General features: G+C 40.8%; 1 protein-coding gene across 1 annotated transcript in view; it reads right to left on the reverse strand.

Moving 5' to 3' along the window:
• The window catches only part of ACSL3 (acyl-CoA synthetase long-chain family member 3), a 70,168-nt gene that overhangs the window by 28,125 nt on the left and 19,681 nt on the right, over nt 1-22,362 (reverse strand). The window contains exon 2 of the mRNA XM_018058912.1: nt 4,764-5,180. Within this exon, the coding sequence (XP_017914401.1) occupies nt 4,764-5,141 (378 nt within the window). The 5' untranslated portion in view covers nt 5,142-5,180. The remainder of the gene's footprint in view (nt 1-4,763; nt 5,181-22,362) is intronic.

Here is a 22,362-nt window from a genome sequence, read left to right on the forward strand (position 1 = left end):
ACTAAACCACACACTCCAATTGCACTACAAAAAGGAGTTGGGGTGTTATTGAGCAGGCGAGTAAGGCGGCCTGACTAACAAGTGTAAAAGGTCTGTGTATGAATGGACTGCATAATAGTAGAGGCCAGAGTGGAAGCAGAAGACTTGCATAAAAGAAAGGAGGGGGTGGGGCGGGAGTGGAAAGAGCAGTGAGGAGGGAAATGAAAGACTCCTGGGTTTCACCTTGAGCCACCTGGTACACAGGAGAGCCTTTAATAAATGGCAATGACAGGGTGAGGAGCTAGTGTGGAAAGGAAAATCAAGACTTCTGGCTGGGGAGAGTATTAATATGATAACCAACCACAAATTCTGACCAAGAGATCAGCCATTATTTTTTATATAAATGAAGCATGTAAATATCCTAATAAGTCAAAAATAAAAGTCATACATGTGCAAACAGGATAAAAATGTGACTCAAGAATGAAATAACACAAAAGCAGGCACTAAGAGGAAAAAAAGCTAGGTCAACTCCTAAGAACAGAAACGAGTATTTCTAGTATCTTTTTTGAACAATTCAAAAGAAGTAACACAGTGAAACTTCTCTTTCTAATCACTATGACTGCATAATTCCTTCTATTTTCTTCGAAGGTATGTAAAACTTATAGGGAAAAAATGTAAAGTGTCTCTGGTAGTTAGATCACTAAATGTTTAAGCTGGTTTCATGTTTTCTGTTTCACTGTAAAAAAAAAAATTCGTATTCTTTGCAACTCTGTTCTATTACAAGTGCATGTATTTCAAAACTGTTCCAGAAAATCATCATTTCATTGTTAATTAATTTCAAAAACCATCAGTACCAGCACTTGCTTCAGCAAGTCTGAAATTAGGAGCTACCAACACTGGTTCCACATGCTTCACTCGGCCACAGTTTTATAAAACCATACTGAGACTCAGAATGGCAGCACAACAGTCCTGGACAAGCTTGCTGGGCCTCAAGAACACAGCAGCCTCTGCTCCTCTGCTTCTCTGTGCCCCCCTAGACCTGTCTTGGTGAAGCTGACAGTATCAGCTTGCCCACACTATTGTAATATGCCCACACTATCATGGCCAAAACTATAGCAGAATCATCATCACGACCTTTTCTTCCACTTACCTTCCCTTGGGAGCTCAAAACAAACGGGTAAGATAAAATGAAAACCAAGCTTCAGAGTTCATAGATTTGAAATGAAGGTTTCAGTATCTTTGTTTTAACCATGCCAGATACAGTCTAGGGTTAACTCCCAAAGCTCAGTCTCCCAAAATAGGGAGACAACTTTTGGATATTGCTCATCATTAGCTTTCTTTTCCAACATAAGATTATCTTCAAATATGGAAACTATTAAATGATGATACACCTCAGCAAAAATATTTCCCACTCTCAGTAAGAACTCTGAGCAAAGACCACACTGCCTAAGCAACTCTACTCTTCCACGGAAGGGCAGGCTGTGAAAGGTCCCCTTCCCATTATTCTTTCATAGCCAGCTCTGCTACAGCTGCAAGACAATGGCTGTTAAATAAGAAACCAAGGGGTGGGGGTGGGGGAGCCTAGTTTAAGACACAGGGGAAATACCCCTGTCCAGCGTGCAGACCAAGCCCACAGTTGCAATGCAGACCAACAGAAACTGGAGTCTCAGCTAATCCGCGGTATAGCACACCTTCTTGAGAAAGGTAACAGAAAATATTTGCTTCGTTTATGATACACAAAACCTACTTTCCCAATGGGACTTCCCTGGTGGCTCAGACAGTAAAAGCATCTGTCTACAATGCGGGAGACCCGGGTTCAATCCCTGGGTCGGGAAGATCCTCTGGAGAAGGAAATGGCAATCCACTCCAGTACTATTGCCTGAAAAATCCCATGGACAGAGGAGCTTGGTAAGCTACAGACCATGGGGCCGCAGTCGGACACGACTGAGCGACTTCACTTTCACTTTCCCAATGAGCCTAATTTCAAATAAGAAGAAATATTATGTATTTTTATATCAAAGTTTATATAAAGGCTTTTGGAAAAAGTTTGATGAATCACATGCAAATTCACTGGCAAATGTCAGTGTTAGGCAGATCCCCTGACAGTGACGTAGTAGAGACAGAAAAGACTGTTAACTGAAAATACTTTTTCTTGACTTCTAACTCTTTTACTGGAGTTCAAAATATTTCTCTGTTGAATAAACAATGAATACAAACACACCAGGAGGGAGGAAAAGAACCACGTAACACTCACACATACAAACACACATACAAAAACATGCGCAAGGCGTAACAACTTTGCTTGTGACCACTGGGTTATCCGGCCACATTTAAGGAACAACTATGATAGCTCCAGGAGTTTATTTTGTCCTAATTATACAGATACTTGAATTAAGAAGACTTTCATATTCACCATATTTTTCTCCTTTTCAAATACTTGGGAACTAGTTTGCTGCTGTGAGTGCTGAATGACTGAAAAATAGTGCTACCTCCATAGAACGCATGTGGTGTGTGGGGGAGACAAGAAAAATAAAGCTTTCTGCTAAGATAGGATTTCTGTGATATATGCTACATTAAAAGTAAGAGAACCCTATCTTTGAATTCAAATAGCAGTAGGAGCTGTCAAAGGACAAAAGTGAATGTTTATTTTAGATACAAAAAGCACAGAAAAAGAAGGCAGAGTGAAAAACTTCAGCACTTAAAAGGTGTTTTCATTACCTTTTATAACTATCAGATCTCGCAAAGACAGAATGAAGGATGATGATATGTATAACCATAAAAAGTAGTGACTAAATAAATATGACAAAAATCAAACACCACTATAATAAAGTATTTTGCAAATTATAATCTATAGGCTAGAGATGAGTAATCAGACATGTTTAACCATATGACTTCAATTTCTCGAAATGTGCCGTTAACTAACCACAGCTAGATTTCAACTTAGCACCCCCTCCCCCCCAAAAAATCATTTAAGTGAGGCAAAAAACTAAGCCAGCAAAAGAAATATGAAAAATGCCTTAAAAGTAGAGTGAACATAGAATTTAAGGGGGCACTGTTAATGTCTGAGTAACAAGTACAAGTCAGGACTGTTCCATATAAAAGTAGATAAAACATCAGTCTATTTGACGGTTCGGAACACATACAGATTCTGTTGTCCAGAGTTAAAATAGAGTTTTTTAATTTCTAGGACTTACTGATATTAACTTGCTTGACATCTCCATTATGTTTCGAAGATGACTAGAATTTGTGTGGTAAAATTCATGGACCATTAAGTAAAACAATATCATTCTCAACCCCACCACCACCCCTTCCCTATAATTAAGTAAAACCACACACACACACACACACACACACACACACGCACACACATTCTGCAGTAACAGGAGGAAATGCGAGCATCTCATTCCATCGCTGTGCTTACTTGGACTCTCCTCCAAGATCTGGGACTTCCTTCATGACCGACAGAAAAAAAGGCAGCTGGAGTCAGGATGTAATTGGAAAAGGTAGTTAAGAGAAAAACAACTTCACCTACACAGGTATTAAACCTATAACCTAGCCAAATTCTCAACTAACTGCAGATCATCTTACTGACTAAAAAAAACTTTATCTTCAATTTTCACCTACCAGAGCTTCAAGAACAGTTTATAAGAAAAACACGCACCTGAGTTTATAAACAGCATTTTCACACCATTTCTATTCTTCACAGCAGCTGCGCCATGGTTCTTTAGTCACTCATACAGTTCTGCCCAGTGAATTCCCAAATGATAACGGAAGCTACAGCGTTTACACTAGACACCACAAACTGTTCCACACACACACATATAGAACATATACACATACACACACACACACACAAAATCTCTCCCACGTTCTTTCTCTATCGATTCTCTCAGGAGCTCTGAGCTGGGATTAGTCTAAGGAGCACAGAGCTAGTCAGCCTGGGTTCTGGTCCCAGGGGCAGCCCCACCAGCCACGATGCCCTTGGGCAAGTGGCCTCTCTGTGCCTCAGAGCTATCATCTGTAAAGGAGGGACACCCACATCACACTAATCCGTGGGGCTTTTTTAAGTCTTATCTAAATTGACAAATGTAAAGCTCTTAAAGCAGACTGGCTCATCAGGAATGCTAATAAAATGTCAGGAAGAATCATTACTTCCATGTGAAAGATAGAGACCCTGAGGCAAACTTGTTACGTAGCTTTTCCAAAGTCACACACAGCTGGTGGGTGGCAAGGACAAGGTTTCCACCCACAGCCTGGATCTGGAGTCCGGGCTCTGAGCCACTATGTGACACTGCTAGTAAAGGAGGTCTTATCCTCTGTTTTCAAATCAATAATGGATGGCTTAATATTTGTGAAAAGAAATTCTCCAGAAGAAAAAAACAAGGCATTTGTCACAACCAAAGTACCAAGACATTAAACATCCAATGGAACTTACGTTATAATCATAAAAAGCAGGTCACACCCCAAAACCCAGAGCAATCTCAAGCACACAGGTGCTTCTGGAACTACCAGGGAATACAGTTTCAAACCCAAACTGCCCTAGACCTTCTATTCCAAGTCTTGTAGACACTTAGGTGGCTCAGAAGTGCTCCACACTCAATATCTTTGTAAAATTCAGAACAAATCCAAACCAGGGGTACAGAAAGGGAACAGTGCAGTCTAGTCCCTCGTACCTCCATTTCTCCTGCCACATCAGCAAATTCCACTAGAAGCAGGTCGCATTTGTCCCTTGCCACCATTTCTTAATTCAGAGCCAATTCAAAGGCCGTGAAAGATCACATTACCTTTTTAAAAACTTTTCCATTCGGTTGCACTTCATCTTCCTCATTTAGGATTTCACGTGTTCCCAAGAGTCTTTTGTCCTTGAATTTGTTTTTTGCATGCATGAAAACTTTATCGAGTGTATCACATCCAGGGTATAATACGGAGGCCAAACCATCCAAGCTGTTAACAGATCTGTATGCAGAGTCAGGTGTTGAATTTACAGGCTTTGCTTTAGTTCGGTTTGATTTTTCTTGTCTTGACTCAGACAAAAAATAATATGGAATGTATGTTAAAATAGTATAAAGTGATATTATGAACTGTATGAAATACAAAAGAATGGGGTTGATGGTGTGCTTCAGCTTCATGGAAGACGGTTTTGAAGACCCGTGGTTATTCATTGTGTTCAAAAAGGAGAATTAACAGCTTTCTGTAAGACTCTAGAAGGAAAAGAAAGAAAGTTATTGGTCAAAAATCATTCTCCAATAATTTTAAAGGGAAAGTCTTCACATTAGTTAGGCAGATGACTTCCCCCGCACCCCCCAGAAGCAGCCGCTGGGATACTGGCTGCCAGCAACATACTGTCCACTCCTGCTATTTGTGGGACACTCATTTTGTGCCATTATCTATTAACCATGGAATTTCTACAGAAAAGCTCCCACATCATTCTGTAAACAGGTGGCTTTTCCAACCTAACCCCAGGTAACCACAAAGACTTCCCAGTGGTGAGGAGAAAGCAAGCCAGCGGACCTACAACAAGATGGAGACCAACACTGCACCCACTTCCTGTTCTTCAGGGTCTCATTACATTCAGGATGGCAAACACAGTACAAAGGCCACATTCTCCTCTCTCCCGGCCCCTGGAACCACTCTTTCTTTCCCAGGGCGCCCCCTTGTCTCACTCCAGGCAGCCGCAAGCAACTGGAGTTAGCAAACCACATGAAACTCCCTTTCCACAGAGATTCTAGATATTTTTCACTTTAGACAGGTTACATTATAAAGCAAGAAGGCAGCAGACTTTGATCATTTTATATGCTGCATTTCTCAGGTTAATTGAGAATCTTCCATGTGTTAAGCCAGGGACTGGAACGGAGAAGGAAAGAGCCTAAGCCTCTCCTCCCATGGAGCGGATACATTCCTTGGGAGAGTTTAAGACAACTAGCGCCAGGTGGTGGGTGAGAAACCCCATGAGGAAAGAGTGAGCCCAGTCAGGGAAACACGAGGTGACCAGGCAAGGCCGCAGAGGACGTGGGTGGGCCTCTCTGGCCAGTGATACCTGAGCCGAGTGGGGAAGAAGGGCGCTAGGCAGAGGATGCAGCCTTCATACCGCGGGTAGCTGATACTATCAGTTAACAAACTACCAACTACTCCACCCAGCTCTACCTCCAGGACTGTGATTTCTGACACACTCCACCTCCACGCTGCAGAAATTCTATTCCAGCAAAGTGTGGCCGAGAGCCCCAAGGAATCCCTCCGCCCCGTCTCCGCTCAGGGCAGAAGCTCTACTGCGGATGCAGCAAAGCACGAACATGGGCACTGTGGTTCATCAGGTCGACGCGGGGAGAGCAGCTCCAGACACCAGTGGCTGCAGCCAAGGCCAGGACCCCATTCAAAAGCAGAGGACAAGGTGCTGCCCCTGGAGCAGTGGGACAGAGGTTCTCCACAAGCCAGAGAAGCAGGCTGAAAGGATACAGAGCCCCTTAGCAGTCACTAACTTAGGACCGACTGAGCTGGAACTCAAAACAGACAAGTTCAAGCTCTATGGCACTGGAGAAAACAACGGAGACACTGGTCGTGAGCACCTAAGATGCAGCTGGTAGAAACATGCCAAAAGAATAGAAAACATGCCAAAAGGAAGTCTGGCATCCAAAGAAGTTCAACAAAATCATGGAAGAGACACCGAGGAAGACCCTTCCTGGAGCCAGGGAAGCTCAAAGACTGCCTCAAACACAACTCCTACAAAGAGCATCTAGTCTAACTGGACACACTGTGGGGCATCTTAGCGCCTAGGGCTTTGTCCAAAACGAGAAAGCAATCGACTCGCTAGCAGTGGACCATATGTGCTGGGTGTGGCGCCAAAAGAGGCAGGTCATGGAGACAGGCGGTTAGAGGGAGCCCTACTAAAACCGTGCTGTCAGCCCCTGAAGAGGGCACTTCCAAGTAACTGCATGTGTTCCCAAGGCTGGGCCCCGAAGGAGCACCATCAGAGGACACCCACCGCAGAAGAGGTGAACGGCGCCAAAACCAGTCAGCTAAGTCACTGAACAAGCAAACAACACAGGGAGGTGTGGAGAAGGAGAGGGGGGCATTAGTCTTTAGAACTGCTGCAAGATATCTAAAATGTCCAGTTTACAACAAAAAATTAGGAGGCATGCAAACCAACAGAAAATTATGACCCACACATCAGGGGGGGAAACAGGCAGCAGAAATCCTCGAGAGACCCCAAATGTCAGGCTCAGCAGACAAGGTATCAAAGTAGTTTTACAACTATGCTCAGAGAACTAAAGGAAACCATTCTTCAAAAATTAAACCACAAATTCTGAAATTTTTACAACGTAGGGAACCCCTCTGAATTTGCACACACATAAAGAAGCAGCCAAAGACTTTGTGAGAAACCAAAGACTCCCAACTCATCTCTGGGCTCTGTTCACCATTCCCAGCTCTCTTCTTTGACAATGTGTTAGACAGTACCTTAAAGAATGAGTCCAAAGGATCTAGATTTCTGCCAGAAAGGGAATGGGGAGCCTCTGAAGGTTTCCATACAGACAAGTGGTACAATGAAACCAAGGGCCCTACCACTTCCAGGATACCAGAACTGCAGAGAACAGATGCACTTAATAACCTAGGAGAATGATGTTACCTCATTAAGTACTCTGAAATTTAATACTGCATGTTTCTATCTTGAATTTTAAAATACTGTGATTTAAAAAAAACTAATAACAACCCACTCCTGTACTCTTGCCTAGAAAATCCCATGGATGGAGGAGCCTGGTGTCCATGGGGTTGCAAAGAGTCGGACACGACTGAGCGACTTCACTTTCACTTTTCACCTTTATCCACAGACGATATGACTGCATTATAGAAAATCCTGATGAATACACTGAAAACCTAACATAACAGAATTCAGCAAAAGATCGCATGACATAAGGTAAATATTTAAAAAATCAACTGTATTTCTATACACTAGCAATGAATAAAGAAAAGTGAAGGTAAGAAAACTTTTTTTACAACCCTTTCAAAAACACCTAGGATGAGATATAACAGGAAGTACAAAACTTGAAAACCACAATAAATGGTTTAAAGATACTAAACACCTAAACAGAAAACATTGTTTAAGGATTTTAAGACTTAATATTGTTAAAATGGCAACATTCCCCAAACTGATGTACAGATTCAATACTGAAGCTTATCAAAATCTCTGCTCACTTAAGAGAGTTTGTTACTCTTAACAGAGTAATTGTTTCTAAAATTCACATGGAAAAAAATCAAATCAAACTAGCCAGAACAGCCAAAACTTCTGAAAAAGAACAAAGTTAAAGGGCTCACACATCGTAATTTCAAAACTTAATACAAAGCAGTATTAATCAAGACACTGTGCTACAAGCAAAAGGACATACAGACTAATGGAACAAAACTGAGAATCCAGAAATAAACCTTAGGACAACTGATTTTCAATAAGACAGCAAAAAACTCAACAGGGAAAAAACAGTCTCTTCAACAAACAGTGAACAACTGGACAGCTACATGTAAAATAACAAAGATGAACACCCTATACCATACAAAAAAATTAACTTAAAACGGATCATAGACCTAAATATAAGAGCTGAAACTATAAAAACTTCAGGAAGTACTAATCACTGAGAATAAGCAGTGTTTCAGGAAGAGTACAGTAAAAGGAAGAGGTGGGTTCAGGCCTTTTCTGAAAAGTCTTCTTGGCCCAAACAGTAATTTACTATGATCTTCAAAGTGTGGACAGAGGAAGAGAGATTTTGAATAGATGATACATATAACGTGAATAAACACCAAAAGTTCAGGAAACAATCAACCACCCAGGAGAGCAGGGTAGGTATGAGGAGATGAGGGCAGGGTATTAAGGACCCCAAATTTTAAAGATCAAATTGTTGTGGCCTTTGATGCTGAGGAAGAAACTTAGTTTACATTCCAAAGAACAGAAACACACAGTCTTAGAAAAAAACTGTACACCAAGGATAACCTGAAGGCAGTAGGAACTGGAGGGAAGGAAATTACATAGAAGATAACAAATAATCCTCTCCTCCACGGATCAGGAGGCTGTGTAGAGTATGACATGGAACAAGCAGCTAGGATCCCCGGCTCCTAACTGCCCAGAAGGTGGCAAAGGTGGCAGCTGTGCCTGCAGCCTTTCCAACAACTGAAATCTTTCTGCTTTAATACCCAAGGGTGGTTCTGTACCTAAATCGCAAGCAGAATAAAGCCACAAGTTATAGCAGAGGCAACGAAAGGAGGGCAAACAGTGTGGTGCCTTCAACCGAGACCGAAATACAATGAAGAGGCTGGTCAGTGGCAAGGGAGGGGAATACAAGTCTGAACATAATGGGTTTAAGATGTCTGTGAGTCATCCAAACACACCAGTTGTGAAAGTTAAAAGGAGTCAGAGCTGCCCAAAGAGAACACACAGGAGATCTCCAAGATAAGTTCAAGAACAGAAAACTGGAGGGAAACCAATGCCAAGACTGAGGAAGGGGAAATCCCAAGGAAAAGATCAATGAAGGAGAACTTGGAGAGGGCGGGGTTAGGAAAGTCAAGGGAGGAGAGAGGCAAGTGGTGTCAAATGCAGCCTAGATGCAACAGTCACATGCAAATAAGACATTTGACTTTTCTACAGTGTTTCAGATAAACTAGGTAACAAAACTTAGGTCAATTGCATCCTTCCTATCTGCTCAAGTATCTATAGAAAATGTAGACTAGTGTTGACTGAAATAAAAAGAATACACAACCAAAAAGTCGAGTGTTTATGTTTTATTCTGCAGACATACTGAGGACTGAAGCCCAGGAGACAGGCTCTCAGATAGCTCTGAAGGACTGCTGCAGAGAGAGAAGGATGGAGCCAGTTTATATATGAGTTCTGCAGAAACAAACCAGGTAGTTGCACATCAAAAGATTTCTAATAATTGAAGAAAAAAACAAACACCAAGTTAATGAATTTATTAGTGCCTTTCTATGCATAGGAAGATGCAAGAGCCCGGCTCACTGAAATGATCCCTTTGATATGCACCTGAACTGTCTAGGGCGGGCATTCTGTTGTTCTCTGCCCTGAATCTCCTGAGGACTCAGTTCAGGCAGCTGCAGAGGCTTGTGGCTTCCTGGCCGCAGCATCCTTTGTTTACTGATGTGAATGGCCACATTCTTCATCCACATTAGGAAACCAGTCACAGCTACTGCATTATGTTGCCACACCTCAGAATATGATGATCACCTTCCAGAAAGAAAACCTGAACCATTAAGTCTATTAATCTTTCCTTCACAGTGTCGAGGTTTCCAATCTAGTTTAAGAAGGCCTCATCCATGCCAGGATTAAACCACTGGCACCCTACACCCTGTATTTTTTCTAGTATTTGCAAAATCTTTATATTTAATCAACATGGAGTTTATTTTTCTCCATTGTGTAAGGGAGAAAGCTAACTTTTTCTTTCAGATGAACTGTCTGAACCATTTATTAAATAAATCACTTTCTCAATTAACCAAAGCATCACCTTCAATAATAAGTTACAGTTCACACTTGGATTTAGTTCTCGACCCTGTTCTGTTTCTTGGATGTACCTGCCCACAGCCCTGCTAACACACCACACCACACCAGGGACAGGCTCACAGCAGCGCTCCTTTATCTGTGGTCCATGGACCAACCCTTCAGAACTGTCTTGCTGCTGCTGCTGCTAAGTCGCTTCAGTCGTGTCCGACTCTGTGCGACCTCATAGACGGAAGCCCACTAGGCTCCCCCATCCCTGGGATTCTCCAGGCAAGAACACTGGAGTGGGTTGCCATTTCCTTCTCCAATGCAGGAAAGTAAAAAGTGAAAGTGAAGTCGCTCAGTCGTGTCCAACCCTCAGCGACCCCATGGACTGTAGCCTTTCAGGCTCCTCCGTCCATGGGATTTTCCAGGCAAGAGTACTGGAGTGGGGTGCCATTGCCTTCTCCGCAGAACTACCTTAGAGCATATTTAATGGAGATTCCTCAGACCCATCTTTCCCTTTCTCACCTTCCGAATACCTACAAGCTGAAAACTACTGGTGGACTCGGTTTTAAACAGCAACCATGGGATTTTAATGGACACTAATATTTGAGAACCGCTGTCTATTGGGGTTCCACAGAGTCGGACACGACTGAAGTGACTTAGCAGCAGCAGCAGCTGCTGCTTTAAATATCTGATAAGGCCTTCACTAGTCACAGTTTGCAAAATTTTCTTATCAATTCTTATAGATTAAGATCAGTTTGGGGTATTCTTTGGAAGCACTGATGCTAAAGCTGAAACTCCAATACTCTGGCCACCTCATGTGAAAAGGTGACTCATTGGAAAAGACCTTGATGCTGAGAGGGATTGAGGGCAGGCGGAGAAGGGGACGACAGAGGATGAGATGGCTGGATGTCATCACTGACTTGATGGACATGAGTTTGAGTGAACTCCAGGAGTTGGTGATGGACAGGGAGGCCTGGCATGCTGAGATTCATGGGGTCGCAAAGAGTCGGACATGACTGAGCAACTGAACTGAATTATATATAAATTTTAAAGATTTAATATTTCTTTATGGTGAAACACGATTTAAAAAGATCAAAAAGGAACAAATATATATCACTTATATGGAAAATCTAAAAAAATTATACAAATGAACTTCTTTACAAAACAAAAATAGACTCATAGACATTGAAAATAAACATGGTTACCAAGGGGGAAAGGGTGGGAGGTGATAAATTAGGAATCTGGGATTAACAGATAAATACTACTATATACCAAATAGGTTCAAAAAAAATACAAGGACCTACTCTACAGCACAGGAAAATATATTCAATATCTTGTATCTATAATGGGAAAGAATCTGAACCTATAATGGAAAAAAATCTGAAAAAGAATATATATAAATGAATCACTATGCTCTTCACCTGAAACACTATAAATCAACTACATTTTGAGATTTATGGGGAAAAAAAAATACCATGACAAGATATACAAAGAATTTCAATAAATTTTTTTTTAATTCAAGCAATAAAAAGGAAAACTGGGCAAAGAACACATACAGAGAAGCCCAAAAAAGGAAAAGCAGATGACTAAAACATACAGACAATATGTTCTCCTAAACTTGTAATCAAGATTCAAATGAAGGCATACTAATTTCAATCCAATAGTTTCACAAACATGTAAAAGACTACAATCTCCAGAGTGCACTGAAGTAATCTGGCAGTATTTAAAACACACACACACACACGCTTGGCAATCCCACATTCAGAACACTATTCTACAGAAAAGCAAGTGCTTACTAAGCACATAAAAACAAGAATTCAATAATTCATTTGCCAAACAAGTATTGAACACAGACTCCACACCCAGAACTCTTTCAGAGGATGAAGTCATAGTCATAAACAAAATCTGGGAAGCAAACAGACCATGCACAAATCACTATATACCAAGAGGTAATCAGAGCTACTGAGAAAAACAAAGCAGGTGCAAGGGAATAAATTCGGGAGAGCAGACGACCGCTGCATCATAAAACGTAAGAGGCGGCATCTCCCAGGGTGTGAGTAGACAGTCACCTGGATACCTGGGAGAAGAGCACTCTACAGTGAGCGGAGATGAGGGTGGAGAGGATGCTGAGAGGGACCAGATCCTGCAGGGCTGGCACCACCATGAGAACAGAGCTGGCACGAGTGAGACCATCTGATCTACTGTGCAAAGGATGACTGTGGCTGCTGCGGGGGCTCTGATGGGGATCGGATGATGATACTGGCAGAGATCAGAATGGGGATGAAGGAGGCAGTGAGAAAAGACCTGCTTCTGACTCTGTTTTGAAGGTACAGCTTTGGATACAGTGAGAGAGAAAAAGAGGAGTCAAAAGCGACTCTGAAGTTTGGGGCTTGAGACAAATGAAGTTTGAGACATCGAAAAAATACTGAGCTGCATTTACTGAGAAGGGAAGACTGCAAGAGGACAGATTCTGCAACCCCCCTCCAAAAAAAAACAAAAACTAGTTCTGTTTGATGAGAGATAACTTTGGGAATTCTCAGCCTATTTATGATATGTCAACTGTGAGACTGGCTGAGATGACCTCAGACATGAGAACACATGCAGATGGCAGGCCCTGAGGCATGCCAACATGTAGAAGGGCCAGGAGAGGGCAGGCGAGGAGGAGCCAGTGCTGCAGAGGAACAGAAGGGTGGAGTCGAGGAGGACCGATCAGCTTTACACGTGCTGTCAACAAGACAAATGTAAACCGAGGCACCACTGAGTTGAGACTTCACATCCATTTTCAAAAAGGAAGAAAAAAAAAGAACATGACAAGCACTGGCGGGAGGCGGGAGTGGAGAAACCGGAACACTTACTGATGCTGGTGGGAATGTAAAATGGTACAGCTGCTGCTGAAAACAGATGTCCCTTAAAAAATTAAACACAGAGTTAATACGATCCAGCAATTCCACTTGTGGGTATACTTCCGAAAGAACTGAAAGCATGTACTCAAACAGATATCTGTATACCGAAGATCACAGCAGCATTTCATAACAGCTGAAAGACAGACACAAGCTGAATATTCAAGATAGGTAAATGTATAAACAAAATGTGATTGCCACACAATGAAATATTATTCAGCCTTAAAAAAAGAATGAAGTTCTGATACATGTTATACTCTGAAAACATCATGCTAAGTGAAATAAGGCAGACACAAAATGACAAATATCTGACTCCGCTTATATGAGATACCTACAATAAGCAAAGGCACAGAGACGGTGAGTTGCCAGGGGCCAAGGGAATGAAAGCTGTGTTTGCTGGATGATGGGAACGTCTGGAGACAGCTGATGGTGCACAACAATGTTAATATGCTTAATGCCAATGAACTAGACACTTAAAGGTGATTACAATGGTAAATTGTTATATATTACTACAATTTTCAAAAAAGGAAGTGAAAAGAAAGTCAAGTGAAAGTCACTCAATTGTGTCCGACTCTTTGCCACCTCAAGGACTATACAATCCGTGGAATTCTCCAGGCCAGAATACTGGAGTGGGTAGCCTTTCCCTTCTCCAGGGGACCTTCGCAACCCAAGGATCAAACCCAGGTCTCCCACATTGCAGGCAGATTCTTTATCAGCTGAGCCACAAGGGAAAACAACAATTTTTTTAATCCCCCCCAAAAAAAGAGGAGGGCTGAGAATTAGACACTGGATTTGACAATGTGAAGGTCACTATCGACCTTGAAAAGACCTGAGGTTAAAGATCAGAGCCCAACTGCAGACAGTTAAAAAAAAAATAAGAAGAGATCTCTAGGAAGAGGATTAGAGAAATGAGTAATAGGGCAGAACAAAGCAATTCCTTTTGTTTTAAAAATAAAGAGACACGGGAATTCCCTGGCAGTCCAGTGGCTCGAACTTGATGCTTTCACTGCCAGGGCCCAGGTTCAATCGCTGGTCAGGGAACTAAGATCCCACAGGCCGTGTAGGGTGGCTAACAAAATGTATAGTAAGAGATAGTATACCTTGCAAGGACAGTGATGGCTATGACCCAAAAGAGGAAAGATAAGGATTACAGTCATTACTCTGAATCCTAGGAGGACGGTTTTCAGGAAACTCCTGGGATACTCCAGCTGTCTATGTAAAATGACACAGTACAGTCAGCTCTCCATATCCACGGATGCAGATGACAGATATCAAGGGTCAACTGTGTGCAGAAGACAGTAACATCTTTGGGTAGGAGAGAGGGTGAGCATGGGACCCAAGTGGAAGAGGCTGGCCTCAGACAGGAACAGGAAGGCATGTGGGTGGGAAGGAGCTGGTGGGAGATCCTCTTCTGGGTGCTTCTGTGTGATCCGAGTAACAGGAAGCAACACCAGCTAAGAGGGAGAAAGAAAGGAAACAACTAGAAAACTGAGAAAGAAAAGTGTAAGACAGTCAGCTAGGAAGACAGGAGGGTGAGTGGAGTAGGAGACGGCAGGCTCACCGGCAGCCCACAGGCCCGCCTGTGTCGGCAGTCGTGGATGCGCCGTGAGACCGACCACGGCAGCCGCGCGCTCCCGACAGCGTCAGCTGGCGGAGCACGGATGCGCACCAGGGAGAGCCGAATGGACCAACGGCGGGATTTTATCAGGCAAGCACCAGAGCAAAACAGGGTAAAGCGGGGCAGGGGGAGGCAAAGAAACGAAGACTGTTTCGAAGGCAGCAAATAAAATGACTGATAAGGGAATTTTAGCTTGAGAAGGAATACCATGAGGAGGCAGAGGTTTATGAGAAGGAAACAGATCAGCAGAATGAGATCCTGGCTTGGTTTATAGAATTGTTGGAGTTGAGGCACTAAAAAGGAGTAAGTTGGAACCACAGGCGGTAGTAAGCAGTCTGCGTAGAATGTCTGAAGTTAGGATTGCTGAGGGTGTTTAGTTACTGCTCATGGGGAGGTGTAGATATAGTAATGGAGAAAGGGGAAGCAGAGGCAGACTGGAATATGAGAGCATTTAAAGACAGGAGGCCAAGGAGCAGAAAAGCTGTGGTACTGGAAAGACTGAAACCACGAAGACTCATGATAGGATAGGAGTACCGAGTGATAGAAAGCCTGAGGTTCTAGCATTCAAGGAACAAAAGGAGTGCTGACTACAACAACAAGGAATTATGGTAAGCAGTACAGTTGGAAGGCAAGGCTTAGAGGATGTAGGTAGTACTGCTTCAAAGGCAAAAAACTGTGGAAGTAACCAGATTAGGCCCAAGATGGAGTAGCTCATGCTAAACCCCATGTCACCAAAGTACAACCTGGCTAAGTTTCTGTGCTCAGCTTTCCCAGAAACTGCAGGCGTTTGTCATCCAATCAGCCCTGACTGCTCAGCACAAGTTACTTGACCCGGCTCCATTCCCACCCTTTGCTCCATATAAAGGAAAGTAACCCTCTTGAACCAAGCAGCAAATGCCCAGCATAATTTCCTTTCTCTCACTTATTGTTATCTATAAAAATCTCTTGCTGGGATTTCCCTGGAGGTCCAGTGGTCAAGAATCTGCACTTTCACTGCAGAGGACACAGTTCAATCCCTAGTCAGGAACTAAGGTCTGTATGCCACATGATCTGCCGGGAGAAAAAGAAAAAAATCTCCTGCTTTGTACAGCTTTTTGGAGCTCCTTTCTGTCTGCTAGACTGGATGCTGCCTAATCCCTGAACTGCTGAATAAATCCTACTAGATAGGAAAATTATCTGAAAAATTTTTTTTGAACTGAAAACAGAAAACAATTTAAAATCAAAGAATGGTTAAAGAACTTATACATCCACAGAGTAGATGATATACAGCCATTAAAAATAAGTTATATGTACATGCAGTTAACCTAGAGGGACTTCAACATTCCGTGCTAATTATAAAAAAATTGAAAGCAGCTCTGATTGGTCAAAGTGTGTTAATCTTTGAAGACTATAATAACATCCACCTTTACTATACTCTTGAAGTTGAAGTGAAGTTGAAGTGAAGTCGCTCAGTCGTGTCCGACTCTTTGCAACCCCTTGGACTGTAGCCTATCAGGCTCCTCCGTCCATGGGATTTTCCAGGCGAGAGTGCTGGAGTGGATTGCCATTTCCTTCTCCAGAAGATCTTCCTGACCCAGGAATCGAACCCGGGTCTCCCCCATTGCAGGCAGACGCTTTACCGTCTGAGCCACCAGGGACAACTGCTAATTAAAATAACAAGATGAGTCAAGTTTAACTTTAGAAGATGACCTATCAGTATTTTGGAGAAGGAAATGGTAGCCCATTCCAGTGTTCTTGCCTGGAGAATCCCATGGACAGAGGAGTTGGCAGCAAACAGTCCCTGGTGTCGCAAAGAGTCAGACTAAGCAAGTGGCATCATCATTATTTATGCAATGAAAGATTAGTCAACACTAAATCTTTAAATGTGAAACTGTGTGATTATACCTAGTTAGGTTCAAACACCTGAAATGTTTTTAAAATATTCTATATAGATGGTCAACTGTATTATGTCAAAATAAGTTATTTACATCTTACATAATTTTACTTAGCTTTTGTTTAAACTCATAATGATCAAGTTAAAGGAAATCTTTCCCTGTGTCTATTATTTGAGAAGAACACAGGAGACTTAGAGTGGAGGCAGAAGGAGGGCAGACAGAATTATGAGTAACTGTCAGAAAACAGAAGACAGAAGTTGGAGTTATGAAAATAATTATACATAAAGTAATGGAGATTAATACTCACCTGCAAAATCACCTTCAAATAGTATGCTTCAGTATATGAAATTCTGATGTTATGTTACTAAGGGGTATTAATAATATCATAGTCATGCAACCTGTATTAATTCCCCCTCCCCACAAAAAGCTACAAATCCTCATATGAAAAGCTTCCAGAGACAGCGTGTTTCAATAACAGTAAAAAAAAAAAAAACTGTAAATGCCTGAATTTATGGGGTAGGGGGCACAGGCTGTCAAAGGGACTACCTTCACACTGTAATATTCCACGGTTCTGCCTGCTCGAACATGGTTCATCTACAACAATGTCACAGGCTCAGGAGAGATGCCATGTAACAGTGTCTCAACCCATCAACCTCCCCAAGTTGGAGAACTGTCAGTGGAAACATGAGTTGCTCTGAATCCATGACCTGTCACAGACACAGGAAGAACCAGGCCAATAACCCTTATGTTCACCCTGCCAATACAGTCTTCTACGCTCCTACACTCACCCCCACCAAGAAAATACATCGGAAACTTCAACTTCCAGAGCAGAGAAAGAACCCCTACACTTGAAAATTCTCCTACAAATTCACTGGGGGCAGAGGGAGTGACCCACACAGCAAGAAAAGGTGACAAGAAAATACTCTAGAGGGGGCATTGTGATGCCCACAGACAATTAACCGACGTCTTGGTTAACCTTGCCCACCACCCAATTCTATTCCCCTCTCTCTGTCTTCCTTGTAGCCTACAACACCCAAATATGCGTCCAGACTACATAACTATTCATATCTGGAAAAATATTCAGCTTAGCATTTTATCTCTAACAAAGTTTAAGTAAGCGAACTGCACAGCAATGAAAAGCAAAAATCTGTATTTGGTGGCATGAAGTCTAACTATAATTTTCACCCGACTTGCAATAAATGAGAAGCAATTCTGAGTATCAAGCAACGAAGTATGGTGTAGGGAGCTTTGTATCATCTCATTTTAATTGTCACAAAAACCCAATTTCAAGCAGATTGTGTCCAAAGACACATCTAACAGATGAGGTGAAATTTTAACCAACATGTTTGACTCCAAAGCCCATCTGAACTTTAATTCCCCACACTCCCTAAACTCTAGAGCTAATACTTTATTATTAGTTTAAAAGGGGGGAAAGAAGATAAAAAGGCCCTCACTACTTATATATTCTCCTTTCCACAAAAGTCGCAGTCACATTCCTACAGAATCAAAAGAGTCCTGATAAATTATCCAAATTACTTATTTTGAAATGAGAAACTGGGGTCAAAGGGGCAGAAAGAAAGACTTCCTTCCCAGAACTAGGCTGTACTGAGTTGTAATGGGAAATGCAGCCCCCAGTTATGGTTTGCAATCAGTAAAGTGTTTCTTTGGGCAGGCCCCTGGCTCTGATGAACGTGTTTGCTTCCCTGACTCCCAATACTAATTAATATCCTAATAAAAATCTGAAACCTACACATCTGCTTCAGAAGAATGGTTTTAACATTCACTTACTGTGTGCACTGCTGGAAAAACAAAAACACACCCCCCAGACCCAACTGTAGGAAAATTTTTAACTCTAACATATAAGCTAATTTATTACCTGCACTTATTCTCACTCTTCCTTTGCTGAAAAAGATTTTTCCTGTCTAAAACTTCAAATATTAATAAAATCTTTAACAACTTTTAAAATGTGAAATCTGACCTCACAGCTGTTACTGTTTTATGAATGAAATTAGACTGTACAGCTAAAAATCAAGCCCATTAATCCATGTAAGTACTTCCTCAATACAACAAATTAAAAAGGTCAAGAGATTCTGGACCAGAAAGTCTATTAAGGACATTTTTAGAGGACTGAGTCATGTTACCATCTGGATTAAATGAACTTTCAATTCACAACTAGGAAATGTGATGAGGAAATAATAGTTTGATCTTTTCTTTTTAAGAAAACTACGAGGCTTTTATTTATTCTAATCTCAGAAAATAAAACTTCTGGCCCTAAAGACATATCAGAAGGGAAGAGGGAAGAAAGGGAAAAGGAGAGAAAGGAAGGAAGGAGGGAGGAAAATTCAAGTCTTCGCCATAAATATATTTAAATTAAAAACTGAAAAGCAGTTTAAAAAATCCCATTTAAAGTTGTACATCAGTGAACATGTACACACTGCTATATTTAAACAGGAGAGCCAACAAGGACCTACTGTATACTACATGGAACTCTGCTCAATGTTATGTGGCAGCCTGGATAGGAGGGGAGTTTGGGGGAGAACAGATACATGTATATGTATGGCTGAGTTCCTTCAATATCCAACTGAAACTATCACAACACTGTTAATTGGCTATATAACAATACAAAATAAAAAGCTTAAAAAAAAATTGTGTCCAAAAAAAACCCTAGAAATAAATTTAACCAGTCTCCCAAGGCAAATGAAATAAAAGCAAAAATAAATAGGTAAGATGTAATTAAACACTTTTGCCCAGCAAAGGAAACCATAAAAAGACAACATACAGAATGGGAGAAAATATTTACAACAATGAGACTAACTGGGAATTAATATTCAAAATGTACAAACAGCTATACAAACAGCTCACACAGCTCAGTATCAAAAAAAAAAAAAATCAAAAAATGAGCAGCAGACCTAAATAGATATTTCTCAAAAGAAGACACAGAGACAGCCAATAGGCATATGAAAAGATGTTCAACATCACTAATTAGTAGGGAAATGAAAATCAAAACCACAATGAGAATTTATAAATAACAAATAATGGAGAGGGTGTGGAGGAAAGGAACCCATCCTATGGTGGGAATGCAATCTGGTGCAGTATAAAACTAAAAACAGAGCTGCCATATAATCCAGCAGCCCCACTCTTGGGCAGATATCTGGAAAAGATGAAAATTCCAATTCAAAAAGACACATGCTTCCCAATGTTCACGGCAGCTATTACTATTTACAAAACCCATAAATTATTGCTTCTGAATGTCCTGAAGAAAAGCAACCTAAATGTCCACTGACAGAAAAATGGGTAAAGAACACACACACACAAATGGGGTACTACACAGCCATAAAAAAGAGTATCACCATTTGCAGCAACATGGATGGATCGAGATATTACCATACTAAGTCAGAGAAAGACAATATCATAGATATCACTTATATGCAGATCTAAACACAAAGATACAAATGAACTTATTTACAAGACAGAAATAGACCCCTAAGACAGAGAAAACAAATTTATAATTACCAAAGGTGAGAGGGAGGCAGGGAAAATTAGGCACTTGGAAATAACATATACACACCACTATATATAAAATAGATAACCAACAAGGACCTTCTGCATAGTACATAAAACTATACTCAGTATTTGGAAATAACTGATAAAGAAAAAGAATCTGAACAAGTATTTATATTCTATTATACATTCTTTATTGGAGAAGGCAATGGCACCCCACTCCAGTATTCTTGCCTGGAGAATCCCAGAGACACAGGAGCCTAGTGGGCTGCCGTCTATGGGGTCGCACAGAGTTGGACATGACTGAAGCAACTTAGCAGCAGCAGCAGCAGCAGCATACGTTCTTTACATATACATACAAGTGAGTATACATATTTATATATATATAACTGAATTCTTATGTGTATTCTTTATATATATAAAAACTGAATCATTCTGCTGTATACCTGAAACTAACAATGTAAATCAACTATTAAAAAAAAGATTCAGCTTTCTCAAAAGGATAAAAATAATAATACAAATGAATCTATACAAAACAGCAACAGATTCTCAAAACATAGAAAACAAACTTATGGTTAGCAAAGGGGAAGGGAGGGAGGTTAAATCAGGAGTATGGGATTCAAAACTATTAATACTATACATAAAATAGATAAGCATCAAGGATTTACCGTATAGCACAGAGAACTACATTCAGTATCTCATAATAATCTATAATGGAAAATAATCTAAAATACAGATATCTATCTGAATCGCTTTGCCATATACCTGAAATGCACAATATTGTAAATCAACTATGCTTCAATAAAGGAAAAGCAACATTAAGTTTCAAAATTAAAATTTTGGAAATGTTTTTAAAAATTAAAAAGCTGCTGAACAGAAACAACTTTACATAATCTTGAGTCCTCCACTGTACTTTTTAGATTTTCAGTCCTTTTATACTAATAGTTGAAATAACTTAGGACTCTTGGGTATTCTCCTTGAACTACAAATACAGTAGTATTTCCTTGGCTTCCCTAACCTTGATTGAAGTAATTTAAATTTACTACTTTTATTCCACTTTCCTTTTCTAAATAAAGTCCAAGATGGATGTTTTTTCAAAAAAGAAAAAATGTTTCGTCTTGTCATACAATTAAATAAGAAACAAAGAAATTAGACAGGGGAATCTTTATCTTTTTCTGCCTGACTTAGAACAAGGATTTTAATAAATACATCTGTGCACAAGAATACTCAAAAACACACCTACACCAATCTCAGCTCTGCAACCAATTACTGTAAGTCATTGTTCAAGTCACTAAATCCTAATTTGCTCACCACTAATGTTGATGGAATTAAACTAGTTCTATTTCAAAATTATATTCTACTGATGTAAAGGACCCCTAAAATGATTTAGAAGTACCAACAGACCATCAAACATTGGAGATTTAAATAACCTGTGGAACCCAATTCTGTCTTCTATATAAGGTACTTTCCCCTCTCCTTTGGGGGGTAAAGGGAAAAGAAGTAAGAAAAGAGTTATCCGTTTTAAATAACAAAACAAACAAGGAAAAACCCTCAATGAGAAGGCTTCTACAAATTCATTTCAAAAACTTAACATTTTCCAATCAGATGAGATTGTCTCCCTGGTGGGAAAAAGAACAAGTGTAAGAAAGGAGTACGGAAAGCCCTTACTTCCTTTTCATTCTGAATCACATGAATGGACTATTTAAACAGAAGTACTTTTTAACACAAAGTCTAAAGATGATGTGGGTGGTCTATGAGATTGAGCTGGTAGATCCAACAAAGAGGAGAGGAGTTCAGATCTGGGTTAAATTTCCTGCCAAGTAAAGGAGAACTGCTCAAATCAACATACACAAGTTTTAATGCATTGGCAAAATCAAATTTCATACATTCATCCTGATCTCTTACATCTCTGGCCACCTGGCTAAAAGAATGAGTCAAGCACCCCAGAAAAGGAAACTGCCAGGTGATCTTCTCTTACACAGATAAATATATAAAAGCCTGAGGTTCACACGCAAG

The sequence above is a fragment of the Capra hircus genome, chromosome 2, assembly GCF_001704415.2.
Source record: "Capra hircus breed San Clemente chromosome 2, ASM170441v1, whole genome shotgun sequence".
NCBI lineage: Eukaryota > Metazoa > Chordata > Mammalia > Artiodactyla > Bovidae > Capra > Capra hircus.